Below are 19,945 nucleotides of genomic sequence, written 5' to 3' on the forward strand. Positions count from 1 at the left end.
GTATTTTTGCACTCACTTTATTACTCATCATCAGTCTATTTTTTTGGTGCATTTTCTTCAGATGACTTGGTTGGTTATAGCACGATTCAGCAAACAGCACAAAACATTTTTTGTGGACCCCGACTATAGCAAAGTTACACTATGTAGAATCTCTGTTAAATAACACAAACTGCCGTGTCCATTCAACCGGAAGAAAAAGTCAAAATAACAAAACAGTTCCACCTGGTGTCAGAACTGACCAATCAAGCATGCTCAATATCTTTGTCATTGTTATTCAAGAATCACAATTTTCATTGATACAAGTGGCTTTGTCTAAATATTGTGCTTGAACAATTCAATGATCATTTTCCTGGCTTAGGATTTCTCATAAATGATTAAATGTAATCATGTTTGGACTAACACAGTTAGGCTGTGCATCTAGCATTATTGTTATAATTGTTTATAATACAATGTGTCAGTAGTTGTTGTATAGTTGTATAAATGTTAAGTAGAACATGAACCTCAGCTTCTTACAAAACCAGTTAGAGAAGACATTTCAACAAGCACCTTGCATTGTTCCAGCAGCCTGATTAGGGAGTAGGAGTCACGATAAGGATAATTAACTAGTTGAATACACAACTAACCCATGGAAGATGCTCACTGTAAAAGTGTACCATTGTTGTTGTCATGGACAAAACTTCTTGACATGAAACGGTCTCAAAACTTTGAGTGTTCCAACATAATATGGTAAACATGGTGTTATTGCCTAATGAATACTGCAGTAATCTGTGTGTGAAATCCATGCCATGCTGTGTAATAACTTCAAATGTAATCAGACTATTCTACTGAACTAATCTGAAGAACATCATCAAGCTTCCTAGTTCTGTTTGTAACAACCAACTGAGACTCCATATGACAGCAGATTCAACATAATACATACACATGCCCTGATAAGCACACATTCTTCTTTTGGTCAAAATTCACATAAAAATTATTCCTTTCCAGAAACACATCTCAATTACAGCTTGACCATGTGAGGGAAGTAGTTCCTTAAATCCAACTAGGGTCATGACATTTCAGGAACCTACCACCAAATGTGTCCATCGTCTTGTTATCACATAACGTAGGTCAATCAGTCTCTTCTGATATGTTTTCTTGACACAGCCACATTTGGTACATTTGGAGAGAGAACGAACCTCAAAAATGGATGCCTCTCAATTTGAACAAAGCAGAACTCTTCTAGTATTAGTATATATACAAGACGGGGACTGTTGAAGACATTGTTGATGTGTGCACCTGTAACAATATCATCTTGAAATTTGTGCCAATGATAATGTTATCAGCAAAAAATGTGAGAAGAATGATAAATCCAGTAGAAATTCAATACTGTCACCACAAATACAGCTGGATGAATAGTAGTTGTGTGCAAAACATCTTTTAGAGTTGACAGAAAATAAAACTGGCATGCCTTTTTGTATGTCTCTGGTTCCTCATCTCCTTGGCAACCATCTTCAAGAAGAGGATGTAGTGCCTTAAGAGGCATTCTGGGACTGTCCTCTGCAAGCCCAACCTCATCCAAAACAACCACAGACACAAATCGGCGCAGATTTTTGTCTTTCTGAAATTGTGCGCATTGACGGAATGTTCCCACAATCCCATCTGGTGTTGATAGGGGGCTGCACTGGAAGGACACCATCTGGACCTGAAATAAAGAAAATACAGTGTGATGCTATTACATTCAAGACAAAGTATAAGCACAAAGGTTTAAATAATTTCCAGGACAATTCTGTGACATTTCTGAGACAACACTTAAGATTAAAAAATGTCACTTGAGCTTTTTAATCAAACATTCTGCAAAGGGTTACAGTGAAGATGAAAACGTTTCTATCAAGTACAAAAATATTAATGCAGAAATTGTGCCTTTCATTACTAAGTGGGGTGCACAATTTTTCACAGCTTTAAAGTTGTTTTGTAAACTGTTTAAGAATGTGTACAGGTAACAATGTTACAGGTAAGTAAGAATGTGACCAAGTTTTCTTATTGACAAAGGTGTGATCATTCAGGATATACCTGTTTAAATTCTCGGAAGAGAATACTGTGGGCTGCATTCCCCTGCATGGCATCTGCTACAATGGTTTTGGCCAGGGATTTAGAACTGCCAGGTTTTCCCACCAGGAACAGAGGAATACGCAGCTCAATACTAGTGACCATCATAAACACATTCTCCTTAAGAGCAGTGTTCCGGGCAATGTTCTTCTCCAGTGGAACATTTTCTAGGAATACATCCTGGCATCTGTAAATTACAATGAATACACCATTGAACAACATATGGGAGGAAGATAAATAGGTATGGGTTAAAGCATATACTAATGTAAATATACCCAGATGGAACAAATATTGACCAGAAAGAAAACAAAATATAAATAGGATATAATAAAATACCTTCAGGGATTAATAATTGCTGACTTCTGAGACATTAACATTCTTGGAATTCACAAAGAGTGTGTGGCAGTTAATACAGGCAGATATAGTAGATATACGGAGTCTGTATCCTAGTTGTATATAGCATTGTAATTTACTTGATTTACTGGTATAAGAAGATAACAAGACAATGTTTATATTTGACAAAGTTTTTAACTTTTCAACCCCATGCACAAATAATATAGAGAAAGCTAACCTGAAGCTTTCATCTTCACGCTAAGGACTTCATCAGCAGACTGATTTGATCTCTACTGACTTAACATTGCTCAATGGAATGGTGAGTGATGTTAACATATTGTCCCAGATATACATCAGGTTGTAATGTTCCCCCTCCCTGTTCAGTGTCAGTCTGTGCGCACAAATGTAGATCAATTCCTTAACCAGGCCTCAAACCAAGCTTGTTCTTTATCTAAGATTTTACTGAGTTCCAAGTTATAGCATGGCCAGGGCAAACATTGTGGATGTGCCATGATACTTCAGATGAGCTGGAACTTGTTCATTGAATCTCACTTTCAACATCCATGCACACAAAGTGACGCTGACCAGGGATGGGGGCCATTACAACCTGCCACATATCTGGGACAATGAATTTTTTATATAAAAGAATCTCTCTGTACTATGTTATTACAGATGCATTGATTTTTTTATTTCTCTTGCAGTTCGCGCAATTTGCTTTGTTAAGTATCACATGAAATTCTGTATTATTACACTCTGCAGTGAAAAGAACAATAACGAATGATAGACAAAAAAACATTTTACAACAAAATTGCATTCATATCTGGCTGATGTGAAACATATATTGCACAAGTTCCCACAGCTAACCCATGCGTGGCCAGATCAGGTCAATTTTTGGCATTTTTATTTCTTCCAATATTTCAAAAGGAACCCAACCTTCCTCAAATGTCAGCGTGTCTGTTTACTCAGAGTGTGCATAATACCCAATAAACAATAAATAAATAATAGAATAAAACAACAGTCAAATTTCAAGCAACAAGTGATGGTACCTTTGTGTGTTTATATGTTTTAGTTTTTTTGTGGGTGGGCTAATCCAGCCCTGATTATTCCTCAGTAATATTTTGTACTATTTCTTCTGATATCCAATCACAGCATTATAGAGGTGTGATTTAAACTTGAGACTTGTATTATAAAAAGGAACAATGCCATTCCTTTTTTATTTGAAATGAATTTATCTTGTGATGAATGTAATAAGAATAAATTTTCTTGTCGGAAAGAAGAATCTAGGCCAATAAATTAAATGGCCAGTTCCTTGCAGTACACGTGTAGTTGAAACTGAACAAGCATGTATATTCAGCCTCATGGATGGGTCATTACTTGATTTACGAATTCAGAATTTGCTCATTCTTGATATATTCAACAAAAATGACTGTCAACTGGAATTTAACTGTCTGAACCTTAGGGTGTGTAGGTTTGTTCTGATTTCTTTGAATAAAGTAAAATTGTAAACATATTGCAAAATAAGTCGATCAAACTTCTGAAAATGTACAGAATAAACATTTTTTTTTAAAATGGAAATTAAGATCACTTGATTCTTGAAATGGTATCTGTCAATCACGCATGATGTTTTGGTCTTTTCATGGAGGATCATCTCCCACTGACTATTCAAATTTCAATCAGTAAAGCTTCCACTGTTACTTACTGGACCATAATTGGAATTACATGTATTACATGCAATGCGCCAAGTCATTCGTGTTAGAAGCACACCTTTCCCAAGCTGAAATTGACATTTTCTTCTAGTGCTAACATTTGTAACAGTATTTATAATGATCACTGCCTAGATTTCTGCTAGACATCCACTGAAGCCAAGTCTTTAATATGGGAGACCATTTAAGTTTCTAAAAGGTGGGTAAATGCTTGAAAACCATTGTCTTTTTCTGATTTGTGGTATAAGAAAGAACATTATGCCATTTCTTGCTTAACTTGAAATAAACTTATCATTTTATCTTTTTATGAATAAAATAAAAAATACCAGTCAGAAATAATAATTTGGCACCATACAATTAAATGGCCAGTCCCATACAGTACATGTGCATTCTGAGTTGAACTAATTTGTAGTTGTGTACACATATATTCAATCTCGTAACAGGGTCATTACTGCTTATGTACTAAACACGTGGTTTGCATTAAAGTGTAAATTCAGTGTTGTTTGTTGTTTGTGTTTTTAAACAGAAGCTGCACTCTCTGGAATTTAACTGTCCATACCACACAGAATTACTTTTTATATTTAAACAGTAGGATAAATTTTACACTATTCAAGAAAACTTCAGTAAGGTTTTCCTCTCATCAAGTCAGCGTGTAAGTTTTCTAAATGTACAAAATATGCTAGACTATTCATATAATTTCTATTATCCATATATATGATGGAATTAAAGGTCCTGACTGGTAAAATAGTTCTGATTGTTAATCACTCATGACGTGTCAGTTTTTCCACAGGTGGTCTTCACTGATTGGCTGTTCATTAATGCCAATCAACTGCTCCGTGGTGTTGATGCCATTGGTTTGCCAGCTTAGGCACAGTGGTGATATGTTAGTATTTTATTGCTCTGTCACTGAGGGTCATCGTGAATCAAAGAGTGGTAGGATTCCAAAAATGCACATGAGCTGTACTGTAATTTCAATTTTGAATTCCAGGTAGAAAATTCATGAATATTAAAAAATGCTACTTACATTTCCTATATAATTCCACTTAAGTTAATAAATTTGATACAGAAAGAGATCTGAGTTAATGTTACATTTGTTTAAAATCTTAAAGACTTCTTTTTACATGTTATGGTGAAGTGGAGGAAAACAAAGTAACTTTACTCAATATACAAACACTCTGTAAGCTGGATTCATAACCACAAGGTTGTAAGTTCAAATTCTGACCAGACCAGGCCAGGTCAGATGGTGTGTCTCTGAGCAAACAAAAAAACTCAACTTACATGGAAATCTCTTGTTCAATCTGATCTGGTCCATGTGGGAGATTACATGGAGCCCTGAAGAAACGTGCCACATGTCTCCTGTACTCAGCTCTGTTCTTCAGGCAGGCATGGTAACATACACCCAAAGCCAGGACCAGAGATCTTGTTATATCATTATGGTTCTACACAAGAAAATCATAGAATATTTGTATTAATTTTCAACTGAAAGCCTAAATATAAAATACAATGTATTAGTGCAACAAGAAAAAGTATCACAACAGATGTAAATATAGCAATGTAAAACATTCAATGTCATGGAGAATTGTGCAACTACTTCATTATGGATCTAGTATGTACTCATTATGTATGCTTCCCTTTTCACACACATACACTTCATATAATGTGAAGGCAACATTCCTTAAATCCTTACACAAACTAGAAATGTGTGGTCTCTTTGTTTTAATGAATGGTGCAAGTAAAAAGGTACTGTTTGTTCAGCCCACCTTTTACTGAGCTCAAACGAATATAAAAAAAATAACATTGGGTTTAAACTAAAAAAGCTTTAACACTGACCTTACAGATGGCTCTATGAAAGTATGTATGCATTTAAGCACACTGGACATCAGACTAATCATTCTGTCAAAGCTTCCACAAAGACAGGCTTGATAAAAATAATTGGAGAATGACAACAAAACCGGAAAATCTTATGTCAGTATGTATACTGAAGATCGCAGAACAGCCATATTTGTCATACATAACTGACAAACAAGTCCAAATGACTACTAACCTGGCATGTTAAGCATTTGACACTGGTGCTCATAATTATCTCCTACAACTGTATGGTTGTTATTTTTCCCCAATTGTTTGCACACTATAGTCACAATACACAAACAAAAGAAGTAGGAAAGTTTATCTCCTGGATTTATAAAAATGATGTAATTGAACAGTTGCTCCAGGATCTGTACTACAGACATTAGATCAGTCCCATGGACCATGTGCCTTCTCATTATATTGGCAGTGCAGTATGCAAGCATCTATCCAACCTTCGGAACAAAATATATGTAGCCTAGGCTCTAATTAAAAAAGATACTATCAACAGTAACCAACTTTTATCATGAACTTCCAAAACTTGTTTGAGGACCTGACCAAATAAATACCACTGGACTAAAATAGAAATGCTCATCATTAAGAATTATGTATTTTCATGGTAGTAAGTATGGAGTGGCATATACTGTTGTAAGGTGAAAATGAACATATATTTTTCTGCAAGAAAATTAGTTTTTACAAATAAATAATTTGTGAGATAGCTAGTGAAGCATGGAAGGATAATGCTAAAATTTAAATAAGAGTACATAAGGAACCAAAAATGACACATTTTCAGATACCTTTACAAAAAATATGTATATGAATTTCTATTTGTTACAACCTTTGATACTTCCTATGAATTACTTTATATTAAGTTTTAAACATATCTGGTCACCATAGTAAATTTTAAAATGTCTGGTAAGATTCATTAGAATTGTAGGATCCATCATGTATGTATTTGGCTTAATGGAATGCAGGCAAACAATTAATCATACAGTGCCAATAACATGTACAAGTAATAAAGAATTGAAAAAAATTAGAAAGGTAAAACACATTCAATTACAAGCAATCATGCAGTACCACAAAATAAAAGATATATGGTAAAGATTTCTAGAGTGAATATTGTTACCTGCTACAGCCACTCTCCTTTGAATAAGAAGTGCTCAATTGTCTATAAGCTCCAGTGTGATAATTGTGGAAAAGACTACACTGGAGATACCGCTAGAAGCCTTGAAACCAGAGTTAAATAACATTTGTACACCAACAGAGGTGAACACTGCAAATAATTTAAGCATCCCTTTTCTTGGGATAACATCAGAGAACTTGGTAGAGAAAATTATGCCATTAGGATAAAAATTAGGGAAGCTATTGAAATCAAGGTGGGGAGCCAATGTTGAACCATGATTCCAAATTGGAACTCCCACCATTGTACAGAAGGATTTTGTCATGTGATCAACATTTAATGACTACATTTCCTCTGATGAAGACCTTGTGAAAAGGTTTAAAGCTTAGGAGTAAAAAACAGTTTTAGTTTTTCAAATGGTAAAGATTTCCCAATTCTGCAAAAGGTATATAAAATAACTTAGAATGACAAATATGAGAGCATATCACTCACCTGGCTTGCATAACAGTTACAGCTGACTATTTCATTAATCAGTAAGTACAGATACAGCCAATGTACTAAACTATATGATGTTGAGTTTACCTCTTTTACTCTGTCCCAACAAATATTACTTCCAAAGATAAAGGCATTGTTAATGTACACAATCTCTTGTTCATAAATGAAGTCATGCAAGACCTGAATCTCAGGTCTCATGATTAAATACAGATCTCACTTACTAATATGCATAGATCTTGCTTATAGCCAAATTCGTCCAGCACTTGATAATACAAAATTATTTCACAAATTGGTTAAAATTATTATCAGAAACATAGTTGATAGATTGTTGATCAGAACAGCCAATCTAATGCAAGGTCACATCATTATTGTGCATGAATTTCACTCATAATCATACTAGACCTAGCTCTTGACGACAAAGGCCTATTTACCAAGTTTGATAAAAATCCTATCAAACAGTACAGTCTCTAGAGTGGAAAAAATCTCCACGTGACATGCATGATCACCTCAAAAATTTAGATAGGTCTTGTTCATAATAAAACCTACCCAACATCAGATTGGCATCAAGTGTACAAAAACTTAAAGACCTTTATGTTAGGATGCATTCTATCAGGTCAGGCCAAATTCTATTTAGTGGATTTTGAAAAGAAGTTCTTTAATGGTTTTCCTACATTTCATGACAGTAGCCATATTTGATGGCCAATTGTCATTATTTGTATTTTTTTAAAAAGTTGAAAGGGATTCATGCAAAGATGATATTTGCCAATTTTTCTTTAGTGTTTTTTGGTACAAGGTCATTTAAAGGTTTTCAAGTTTCATTTATGGTGGCCATAACTTGTCAAGAATCAGCATTATTTTGATCAACTTAAAAGGCATTTATGCCAGGATGTCTTCTGTCCAAAATAAATTGTATAATTTGTATGGGTCATTTTTTCATAAGTCATTTAAAGGTTTTCTATTTTTAGTAATTGTGGCCATATTTAATAGAGAACGAGTTTCACTTGTGCTGATTTAAACAGTCTTTATATAGTAGCTAGAATGATAAATTATTTATCACAATAGCAAATCAGAAAATAGCACTGATTCTGAAGTCTATAAACTGACTATTGGCTGTAACTCTTTTTGTCCATCCACCACCACCACCACCACCTCTAAATTCCTAATCATGAACATTTGTCTCAAATTATATTATACAAAAATGAAGACTTACATTTAATCTTTTGTGCCATAAAGTGATCTTTTGCATCCTTATTATATGTCCAATTTTACTCACAGTTGTAAATTTAGCTAGGCCTTAGTCAATCAAATACTCTCTGTGGACTCCTGGTCAGTATAAGGTATAATCATGAATGCAAATTCCAGTATTCTAGAACAATGCAGAAACATTTTCATGACTGCTTTGAAATAACTAAAATCAAATGGTATGCAAGTTTTGTCAGCTTACAGTCTACATGGAACTCATTTTACATGTGACATCTGTAGCTTGTTTCAGCAGTAGTAGTTTTGATTTTAGTTGTGATGTGATACTGGCTGCCATTCCTGAGACATTAATTTCTCCATCGTGTCAATTTGAAATTTACGAAAACAAAGCACATGCAATTTATTATTATGCCAATTCCATCCTAGTGAGACCCATGCCTTACAAAAAATCAAAGGCCAAATAGGGCAGTTGGAGAGGTAATGAATGAAAAAAGTGAAATTATTGTAGATAGAAATGCTGATCAGACAACTGTCAATCAAAAGTTTCCAAATGTTTATTCCTTGATTTCCATTCCAGTCCTACTCCCTACCTTTACACCATGATGTTCTCTGTAAAGTCTGATTAAAGTTGTCAAATGGTTCTTTTCAGCAGTTTAAAATTGCAAATGCCTTATGACCAGGTAAGGGACCCAGAGTGGCTGAGTGGTCTAAAGTGTTCACCATTATCAATCAATACCACCTCACCTTTGTCTGTATGGTTTCAGGTCTCGAGCTTGGCCAATGTTGATACATGAGAAAGCTTGCCAGTAGCTTCCCATGTGCCTGTGGTTTATACAGGCTGCCATGTATAGCCTATCTTGTGCTGAAAATTGGCGTTAAACCCCATAACAACAATAATGACATAACCACATAAATCTAAATGTAATCAATTATTACACAGCTCACCTATACAAAGCTGTTTGTAGCCTCCAGTAGCCAATGTAAACATTAATTATTATGCATCATGTAGAAAATGGAGTCATAATAAAGTAATATGGACTGCAAAATGTTTGCCCCTGTGGCTGGGTATAAAAGACATAAAACAAGGAAATAAGAAATGTTCTTTTCTGTAGCACTACTATAATGAGTTGAAAAAAACTAGAGAATAATTTTTAAAATTTGTTTTCTTTTCTTTCAGTTCATTGGTCTTAAAAGCTGTTTGAGATGTTATCATTCTTGTCCACACAAAGAAACCAAATTGTATTGGACTGAATTTCACAGTCAGTACGACTACTATTATAATCATAGTTCATGCATCAGTATTTACCTTGATCAGCCACTATTTCTGATATGTCATGTGAAATGCATGCACACCACTAACTGAATTCCTACCCATTCACATGTACAATATTAAGGTTAACCTGTTGAATGTAGCCTTTCACAATATGCAATGTATAGTCATTAATATGGAAGGTTTACCACTGAATAAACATTTATTCCTACATACACTGTTTCATAGAGGGCCTCCTTTGTAGGATAGGATAAATATGGCACAGAAAAATGGATGTGGCCTTGAGTTAAAACAATTATTTTACCGATGTTAGTAAAACATCACTGTGTAGGTCACTGTGATATTTGGTTAAAAGGATATAGAAATAATGGAGACACATCCAATGATCAAGTTTCCTAATTCAAACAGAAACCCCTCTCCAAATAAATGAACTTTTAGCACAAAATTTCAGCGAAGTCACTAAAACATGAATATAGGTTGCAGAGACATCTTTTTGCAATAAGGGCATACTTGCTAACCAAGATGCATTCCCACACCAAGTTACATGATTTTAGGCAGAAAAGTATGCATATAGCATGGCAAAACCTCATGTTGTTGTTGTTGTTGTAGGGTTTAACGCCATTTTTCAGCACAACATAGGCTATACAAGGCGGCCAGTATAAATGGTGGAGGAAGAACCCGGGAAAAATACGGAAAGAACCACCAACCCATGAGAAGCTACTGGCAAGTTTTTTCACATACCCACATTGGCTGAACCCGAGACTTGAACCGATGCAGACAGAGGTGAGATGGCAGTGATCCGTAACAGTGAGCACTTTAGACCACTCGGCCACTCAGGGCCCCTTTAAGAGCTAAATGCAAAAAGTTGAGTAAAGCCCCAAAAATATAATATAGGTCATGGTGAGTTTCTTTTGCTGAATGGGTATGATACTGAGAAAGAAATGCATCATCATTAATTTCCATCAGTTTCATGATTAAAGCATAAACAGTGTCTGAAATTTGAAATAAATATGAAATTTAATTCAAGACTGTTAAATGAAAAATATTACCCATAGTAACCTGTTTTTGAAATGTGGGTGTAGTGCTCATCAGGATGCATCCCTCCACCAAATTTCATGATTCAAGAATGAACAGTACGTACACAGCATGCAAAATATCTATGTGATTAAAGGCTAAATCCAAAAACTTAACCAAACCATGTAAAATGTGAAATGTTGGTAACAGAGACCTTCTTTTGCATGGGAACAATACTAATAGCAATGCAATCTAGCTTGCTAGAATATTAAATTAAAGCGCAAAATCTACCCCGAGTGAGTGAAGTTTGAAAAGTGAGTCACAGTGTGCTACTTTTGAGATGAGGGTATAGTACTCATCAAGATGCACCCCAAAATAGTTATCCTCAATTCCAAGTGTACCAATATGTACACAGAGTGCTGACCTAAGCCAGTTAAAGGTAAAATGTAGATCATTTTTTTTTATTGTATGGGCATGATACTAATAGAAATGTATACAATCATCTAGTTTGATGATTATAGCATAAACCAAAATTGAGAAATAAACATGAAGCACAAAATTTAACAAAAGTCAATGCACCATCAAAAATGGGCCAGAGTAACCTACTTTTGTGATAAGGCTGTAGTACTTGTTAAGATGCATCCCCTAAGTTTCATAATTCAAGCTGCAACAGCAAGTATATGTACAGAAAGCAAAAAACCCTAACATAATGCAAGCACTTAACCAAGAATACAACTAACATACATGTATATGTATATATAAAGTTAGCCCCCCCTAAGTCCCTTCCTCTTCAATTTAGGTCTTAACCAACTCCACACTGTTGTCTGGAACCAAGGAAGAGATAAATGGTTGAGATGCATTTTGGTTATTCATATGTGTATGCCTTTATTTATTTGGACATCTCTGCCAGGGATAATATAATAACTCTCCTCTGCTAACAGAAATTAAAACCTTCTTGACCATATTGTTACCTGAGCTCATAACTGTTCTTTTACAAGCCACCCATTTCATGAAATCAATCATTACAAGACTTCATTACAAAATTTAAGTAACTCTGACTTAAAAGTTGTTTTAAATACTACCTAAAAATCAAAGATGTTTCAAGTCTGTGTGAACCCAGCATTCTGTTTGCCAGACAAGCATCCATTTAGTAGAGAATAAAGCAACCAAACCAGACTACATGTTAGACATATAAATACACGGGCATGATAAACTTCTGGTGTTTCATATGCAGAGAGTGATGAAGGTACATCAAAGGCCTATTTCACATAAAGTACTTTAACTGATTCTACAGTTTATTTCATTGCACACATATTGATGTCATTTAAAGATTTCATCCTTATATACTGCTATATCAAATTCTGATTCTTACTGGAGCCTGCTCTTCAGCTTCTGTCACCTCCTCTGCATTTTCATATACTTCATTATCCTCCTCCATGTTCTCTCCATGATCATCTGCACAGAGATGCATGATTTTATCCATTCGGTCAAATAGAGTTCTCCCCTCTTGACTCTGTGCATAGAACCAGCTCATTACATTCAGAACACGCTCAACGTCTCGTAAGGACACAAAGCTGCACTCATCCTGGAAAATGGAAAGTAAATACAAACTGCTAGATTATATATCACTTATTATTGTTTTAAAAAAAACTAAATTCATTAAAGTACAAAAAAAGTTTTAATCTTCTCAAAAACATAAACAATCAAACCAACTTATCTCGACCTCCATTATCTCGAGAACCTGTACATATTGAGTGTTTTGGTCTGGTCCCAAAAAGTCCTTTGTTATGCTAACTTTTTTTTGCTTATCTTGACTCCTGTTAAGCTGATAACCCCATTATGTCAGGCATAATTTTCAGTCGAAAGTAAAATGTGGACCTGCTTATTTTGACAAAACAATTCAAAAGCAATTACATTTTCAGCAACGGCGACACTTACCACAATTCTGTTTGTTTAATACATTCTGCCTTTTCACTGCAGCTTTATTAACCACAAGTACATAATTATAAAATTCTTCCTGAGCAATGCCTATGGAGTCCACAATCTCATCTGCCATCGATTCAAGACATAATTCTAATTGAGGCAATGAAATCTGATCAAGTGTTGCATTTTCAATAGTAATCAGTAATTAGAACAAATTTATTGTGTTGTGCAAGTTTCGTTTTGTGTATGTTAATAATAATTATATTCATTACTTGATTATGGAATTCATGCATATTTTAAAATGGTACAAGTTTTACTTAAGTTTAATGAATAAAAAACTTAGTGACAGGATTTAATTTCCCTGTGAGAAGCCTCTTTCCCTTGGTAGCCTCATTAAGAAGCTTACTTTATTTTGTCTCCGGTACTGAGGCAGACCAAAATCAAGGCCAATTTAAGTACGTGTAGTATGTAATGCTGTAACAACTAAACAGCCACCTGATGCTGGACAATGCAAGTCATAATTAATTGTTTGTTTAAATGTTTTGGTTGACAATTTATTAAACAGTACATAAAGCAAGACTACCATCTTTTTAACAGTACATGTATTATGAATTTATTCAGTGTCCAAAATCACTGAATTGGATTTTTTAATTAAAAGATATTAATAGTAAATATAAATTATTTACTGCACATGTGTGCATCTCAATAGCCATTTGAAAACAAACACCCACACCCCACCCCCAATCATTTCTTTAAGCCATTACATTGTATTAGGTAATGTCAGATGTTTACTAACATTTTTTTTAAAATTCTGATTCTGTCTTCATCCCATAAAATTTGACATAGTGACACATTACAGTGTATCAATTTCCATTAAAAAATATCAGTAGTTAGATTCACTGCAACTGCAGGTACATGTATATTGTATTTCTTTCCTGTCTGCAAAGACCCAAGTTAATCCATTTTGTTTACATATGGATGGTCAGGTTTAGATAAGTTCAGTATTTTTGTTGTTCAGGAGGTAAGTTTATTTTATTTACTGAGGAATATTAAAACTACGATATATTCACTGCAAAATATACATTGAATGTGGAATTAAAAGAGAAAACAGAAAACCTTTATTTTAGAGAGTGCACATACATGTACACAGTCGTGAGTAATTTGTTAACAATACTTTTCTTTTTGTATTGTCTGCTGTGTACAGTTGGAGAATGAATTCTGTCTAAAAAGTTATGAAATCACAACACTTGTTATTAAAGTAAAACTGTACACAAACATAACAATTATTAATCTTAAAACTATGAGTAAGAGACAGGAAAGAAGGTCAACATCTTTAGAATTGTGTTACTATTTTTTATAAAGCGTGATATCTCAGGACCCAGTTATGTGAATGAATTTTTGACACCTGACATAACTGAGATAACCATGTTGGCCATACTGAAGGTGAAATAGGTGCCATTTTCATTTAGGACCAACCAGACATCATAAGAAGTCTTCTGGTGAAAACCCGATATCCATATGACTTTACATTCAAGAAAAACAGAGATAACATTTTCAAGATGGATGCTGTGGTGGGATCACTTTCAATCAGAACACTCTGGACACCATAAGAAGTCTTCTGATGGAAATCCCATGTCCATATGACTTTCTATTCAGGAGTAGCAATAACAAGATTTTCAAGATGGCCACTATGGTGGTAATATTGGATGTCCAAGCAGCACTATTATCATTTAGGACCAGGTAGAAATTTTGATGAGCAACTTTGTAATGTTACATGGCAAGTCCAATTAGTTTTGTCTGGTTTTCACAAATTTTAGGCAGAATTTTGATACCAGGGCAACTGAAGGTCATTCCCTGCATGCTGAAATAATGCATACCCAATATTCATCTGGTCTTAAAAAATGATTTTCTACTCTAAAGAAAATTATTACTGTACAGGATATAAATTCACAAGGGATGCCAAATTGCTGAACATAATGGATATTCACCCTCATTAAAGAGTCAAAGACTACTGTCAGATGTGTATTTATTTTAATTTCTATGATGGTGCTTGGGTGGGGGCACTGTAATCAAAATGCTAGTTGTTGTGGTAGCGACTCAAGAATAAATAAAGGTGTGGTGATCACACCCTCACAAAAGAGTAGTGTTCCCCCCCACACGGGCTTTTTACCAGAATAGCCCTTAATAATAGTGGCCATATTTGATGGCAGATCAGCACCATCTGTACAAATTTGATATGTTTTCATGCCAAGATGCTTTCTGTTAAATACAATTAAATTTTTGGAGCCAATTTATGGAAGTCATTTAAAGATCATTAACTGTGGCTTTTCTAATTTTTTTTAACGGTGGCTATCTCTGATGGTGGATAACATCATTTGTACAAACTTGCTTTCTATTAAACTTGATCAAGTTCTGTTCTGCAGTTTTTAAAAAGTAATTTTAAAGAGATTTTACTATTTTTAGAAATGTTTGTTTTGAAGAAAATTCGTTTTGAAGAAAATTTGCATCGTATCTACAATTTTTAAACCCTTCATGTCAGGATGCACTGTGCCAAATTTGGTCAAATTAAGGCTGGTGGTATGTTAGATGATGTTTTAAATAGCAACTGTTGATGGATGTACGATGTATCAAGGTTACAGGGCCTTGCCGTAAGCTCCCATGGCCATACAGCCAGGTGAGCCAAATCTACAAAAATAATTAAAACTGCTGTACAATAAACACTTATATTTGCATTTCATTCCTGGTATCATATTAGTTGAAAAAACACATGCAAATGTGTATGCAAAACTGTAGGACAAATACAATAAAGCTTAAGAATTGCAAAATGAACCAATCTTTCAATCTTGCATAGAAAGCAGACCCTGCAACAAGAAATTTCCTTTTTGTCATGCTGGCCTTATGTAGAAAATAAAAAAGATTTAACACTGAGCTGATTCTTTAAAAGCCTGAACAGTGGTCTTAATTTATGGTGTGAACAAACATATGTCAGTGTCATGGCCATGTTGAGCTTCCAACAAGGCAGACTTTACAAACACTAATACTATTTCAGTTACTTTCTTGTACAAAAATGGTTCAAAAGAAGATCTGATTCAGGCAGCAGAACAAAACTGACAAAGCATTACAAATTGTTGCAGAAAAACAGACTTGATAAAAGCCTCGACTTTGGATAGGTATCCTTTAACCAAAACTAAGGTTGGCACCTGCAACTGAAGTCAGTATCTATTAGCTGTAAAGCATACGATCTACTAGTTAGATATCTACCTACCTTTTGTTGTCTCATGAAGTCCTGAGATGCAGTGAGAATTCCACTGATTACTTCAATCAATCCTGACATGTAAGGAAGTCTGCCATTTCGAATCTGAAACAAAATATTCTAGGCGGCACTGTCCAGGTTATTGTCTTGATGAAATTGATTATTAAAATTCACTGATGGCCTAAATGAATGGAATCATTAATATTTTGGCCTCTATTTTTAGGCTTGCAGTATCCAAGTTAAAACCTGAATTAGACATTTGATAGTGCAATAAAACAAAGTATGTATCATTATTAACAGGTATAGCTGTCGTGAAACAGCCATGTACCAGATAAATATGTTGACATTTAATACTCGGCTTAACTGTGTAATATCTGAGATGAAGAAATAATATGGAATGAACAAATGAAGGTGTTTTTTCTTCTCAACTTTATCACAGAGAAATCAGAATGATCAGTCATAAATCAAGACAGCAATATGAGCAACCAAAAGGAATTGTTTTTTTTTTTAAAAAAGCACATATCACTATGACAGTTAATGTAATTCTGTGACACTGGTACTTCCAAGCCAGTAAAATAAAATAAAAAATAAATTGATTTTTTTAACCATATGGCCAAAGTACATGGTGCAATGAAAAAAGTGGTATCATGAATCTTACATGTTGGCATATTTATACAAACTGAACCAAACAAAAGTACTGCATAAGTACTAACAATTGTGATCAGATAATGTACATCATTTTATTTATTGAAGAATATGTGTATTTTGAGCTAAAGGCTGATAGAGATAGTACAATGAAAGTCAAGTTACCTACAAGCTGCACACCCAACAGCTTCATCTGTAACAACTTCAATTAGCCCCAAAGTATGCAATACTACTCTAGATTTCGGTTTTGTTACCAATTCTTTTAACCAGCTTTAGTTGCCATAATCAGGATGGTATACATCAGTCGCACCAAAAACCTTGCCTTTCTACGCTCAGCTCAGTGCCTTCCCAACAAAAAAATCCAAACCTGAATGTCTCTTGGGGGACATGGACATAGCCTACTTCGAAAATAGTAACAGAACAGTACTGCCTCACCAGAACCCAGAAACTGGTGGACATCTCAAAATATTATATTAACAAATGACCCATAGACAAAGCTGAACAGGAACGGCTATATATCTTTTAAGTTTAATGCCTTTTCAAACGAATCAAAAATGGAAAAGTGTATTGTAGAAAGCTATAGTGATCTATTAATAAGTATGTCTTAAGTCTCTATCCCTAACCTTTTACAATCAAAGCCCATCATAGCAAAACTCCCTCAGGCTAATTTCTTTCACTGTTGAAGGTGCATTCATTGACAGATAATCCAAATATCTGATACGTCCATTGTAATACTGACTTGAGTTATCACACTGCTTCACACTATCAAGAAATTGTAATTTGTTATATAAACACATTCTCTTAAAAAGTCCAGATTTTCTTTCATGGTACATCATCAAAAAGGTTGTAACAACTGAGTTGACATAAAACAAACGTCTGTCTCACAGGATGTAAGTCAATACTGTTATTTATATTTCAAATGTATTGTGTCCCGACTTTTCGCCATGATTATATGTTACACATATTTATACTGTGTGACTGACCTTGGTCAGTAATTGAGTTTAGGGTCAACCTGACTAATCACATCTTTTAGTTTTTTTTAATAAACACCATATTACAATGTCAATATTTTTCTATGATTTTGAATTATATATTAAGATCATTATTAATTGGAGGTAAACATGTTAATAGATGTTGTCTAGATAGGTCTAGCTTTATTTAGAAATTTAGAATGTTCACGAAGTAAGTTATTTACAAATCTGATGGGAAACTGACCATCATCATGGTTCTGTTATTCCATCTTTGCTTTCTTTTTAAATGTTGTTTATTTCAGAATTAATCATTCCAATTCTTAACATCAGTCTTAGTGCAATTAAGCTGTGTTCAGATGAGAGGATTTAATTAATTTATTTCAATTATTCACTGAAACTACACTCTTTGACTCTAGGATTAAAATATTATCTTGGAATTATTGTGAGTTCATTCAAGGACATTTTGGTTTAGATTATGGTTGTACATCAAAACTGATAGCACATCACCACATTCGAAGATACTGGTACAGCAATACATTTAATATTGGAATTCATTTGGAAACCACTAAAATTCATTTGGAAATCTACAAATTGGACTTGTGACTGAACTTTTAGGACTATTTGGGATTTAATTCACAATACTGCAAGTTATTTTTTAAATTTTCACTTTGCATTCAAGGGAAATAAATTATTTGTTGAATTGGTTTTACTAAACTTGTTGGTTTTCTCTTTTTTCTGTTAATTAAGACTAATTTGCCAGAATCATAATAATACACCCAACAATAATGTATTCTACTGTAAGTGGACTCTGGCAAATTATGCACACTTGTCAAGGTTACCCTTTGTAAAGTATGCTTGGGTCAAGCATGTCTGTGCATTACACAAGCAGCACAAGACTACCTCATCTCTGTCATTGCTCTATATGAGGTGTGCCATTAACCAATGAATGGTTTGATGTTCTGAAGCTTGTTTGCAGTGTTTTTATTTCAAATACCCACCAATTTGATAAAGCCTGAAGATTTATATAATATCTGAAGACACCATATGGAATCTTCTATTCCGAAATGGATGAAGGCAGTGCAGATTTAGTTGCTTTATATTTAAATCCTTACCCATAATACCATTTGGACTAGTCAGACAGCAGTATGAAACATGTTTTCCTCATCTTATGAGCAAATCCTGCTTATACCAAAAATAATGTACCTGTCTGATATTCTGTAACTTCATAAAAGAGCTGAAACTTCTTAAGTCAATGCTGTACAATGTACTTAAACATCTCTAAACCATATGTCTGATATGAAAAGCCATATTCTGTGTGTTTGGTTGACAGATAGTATAAGAAGAGCTTATAAGCCTAGATTATGTTTATGATAGTTCCTACTTTGTACTTACATATCTCCTGACCATCTGTCTGATGTAGAGGTCTTCAATCTGTGTATTCAGTTGTCCAAAGTCCCATACAAGGGGCAACAAACTCTGTGGTAATGGCTGTACCCTGTATACCAATCTTCTCATAGGAACTCGACCTATGAAACAGAAGCTTATATAACTGTAACATCCTACAGGGCTTCAATCTATGTGTCAGCTGTTCAAAATCCCATACATTAAGGGCAATACCCAGTATACTATTATGGAACTTGACCATGTATATGCAACAGAAATTCCTATTACAGCATCCTATAATTTTCAAAGATATCATTTAGAACAAGATAGTAGAAAATCACATACAATCTCCATTGGATGGAGGATACTGGAATGACTGAAGGATAAGGACAAATGTAGATGAGTACAGAAAGGCATACCACATCTGTACATAATGGGAACAAATGCTTGATCTAAGTAAACCAACAATCCAGATTGATGAGGACTGGATAAAAATCCTATCTTCAGACAAGAGTCCCTCGAAGGAACTGACAAAATGAATTTCCAGGAATTCAAGACAAGACCATTTCTTCCTGTTTAATGTTGAATCTTGAAACCATCCCTGATATTCTTCAGTGATAACCAGAGCTTCAAACTGCCAGCTGTAGGATAAATATTGGATGTCAGCTTGGCACCATTTTCATTTAGCATAAAGCAGACATCATT

At 34.4% G+C, this 19,945-nt stretch overlaps 1 protein-coding gene across 1 annotated transcript in view; it reads right to left on the reverse strand.

Annotated features, from left to right (window-relative positions):
* Window positions 1-19,945, reverse strand: part of LOC149786024 (E3 ubiquitin-protein ligase rnf213-alpha-like) — a 358,391-nt gene that overhangs the window by 251,743 nt on the left and 86,703 nt on the right. The window contains exons 24-29 of the mRNA XM_089978099.1: window positions 19,250-19,383; window positions 16,254-16,346; window positions 12,438-12,650; window positions 5,400-5,560; window positions 2,050-2,272; window positions 1,448-1,681 (exon numbers count right to left, since the gene is read on the reverse strand). Coding sequence (XP_089834225.1) covers window positions 1,448-1,681; window positions 2,050-2,272; window positions 5,400-5,560; window positions 12,438-12,650; window positions 16,254-16,346; window positions 19,250-19,383 — 1,058 coding nt within the window. The remainder of the gene's footprint in view (window positions 1-1,447; window positions 1,682-2,049; window positions 2,273-5,399; window positions 5,561-12,437; window positions 12,651-16,253; window positions 16,347-19,249; window positions 19,384-19,945) is intronic.

The sequence above is a fragment of the Sinohyriopsis cumingii genome, chromosome 12 (genome assembly GCF_028554795.1).
Source record: "Sinohyriopsis cumingii isolate HCF-2022 chromosome 12, ASM2855479v2, whole genome shotgun sequence".
NCBI classification, from domain to species: Eukaryota; Metazoa; Mollusca; class Bivalvia; order Unionida; family Unionidae; genus Sinohyriopsis; species Sinohyriopsis cumingii.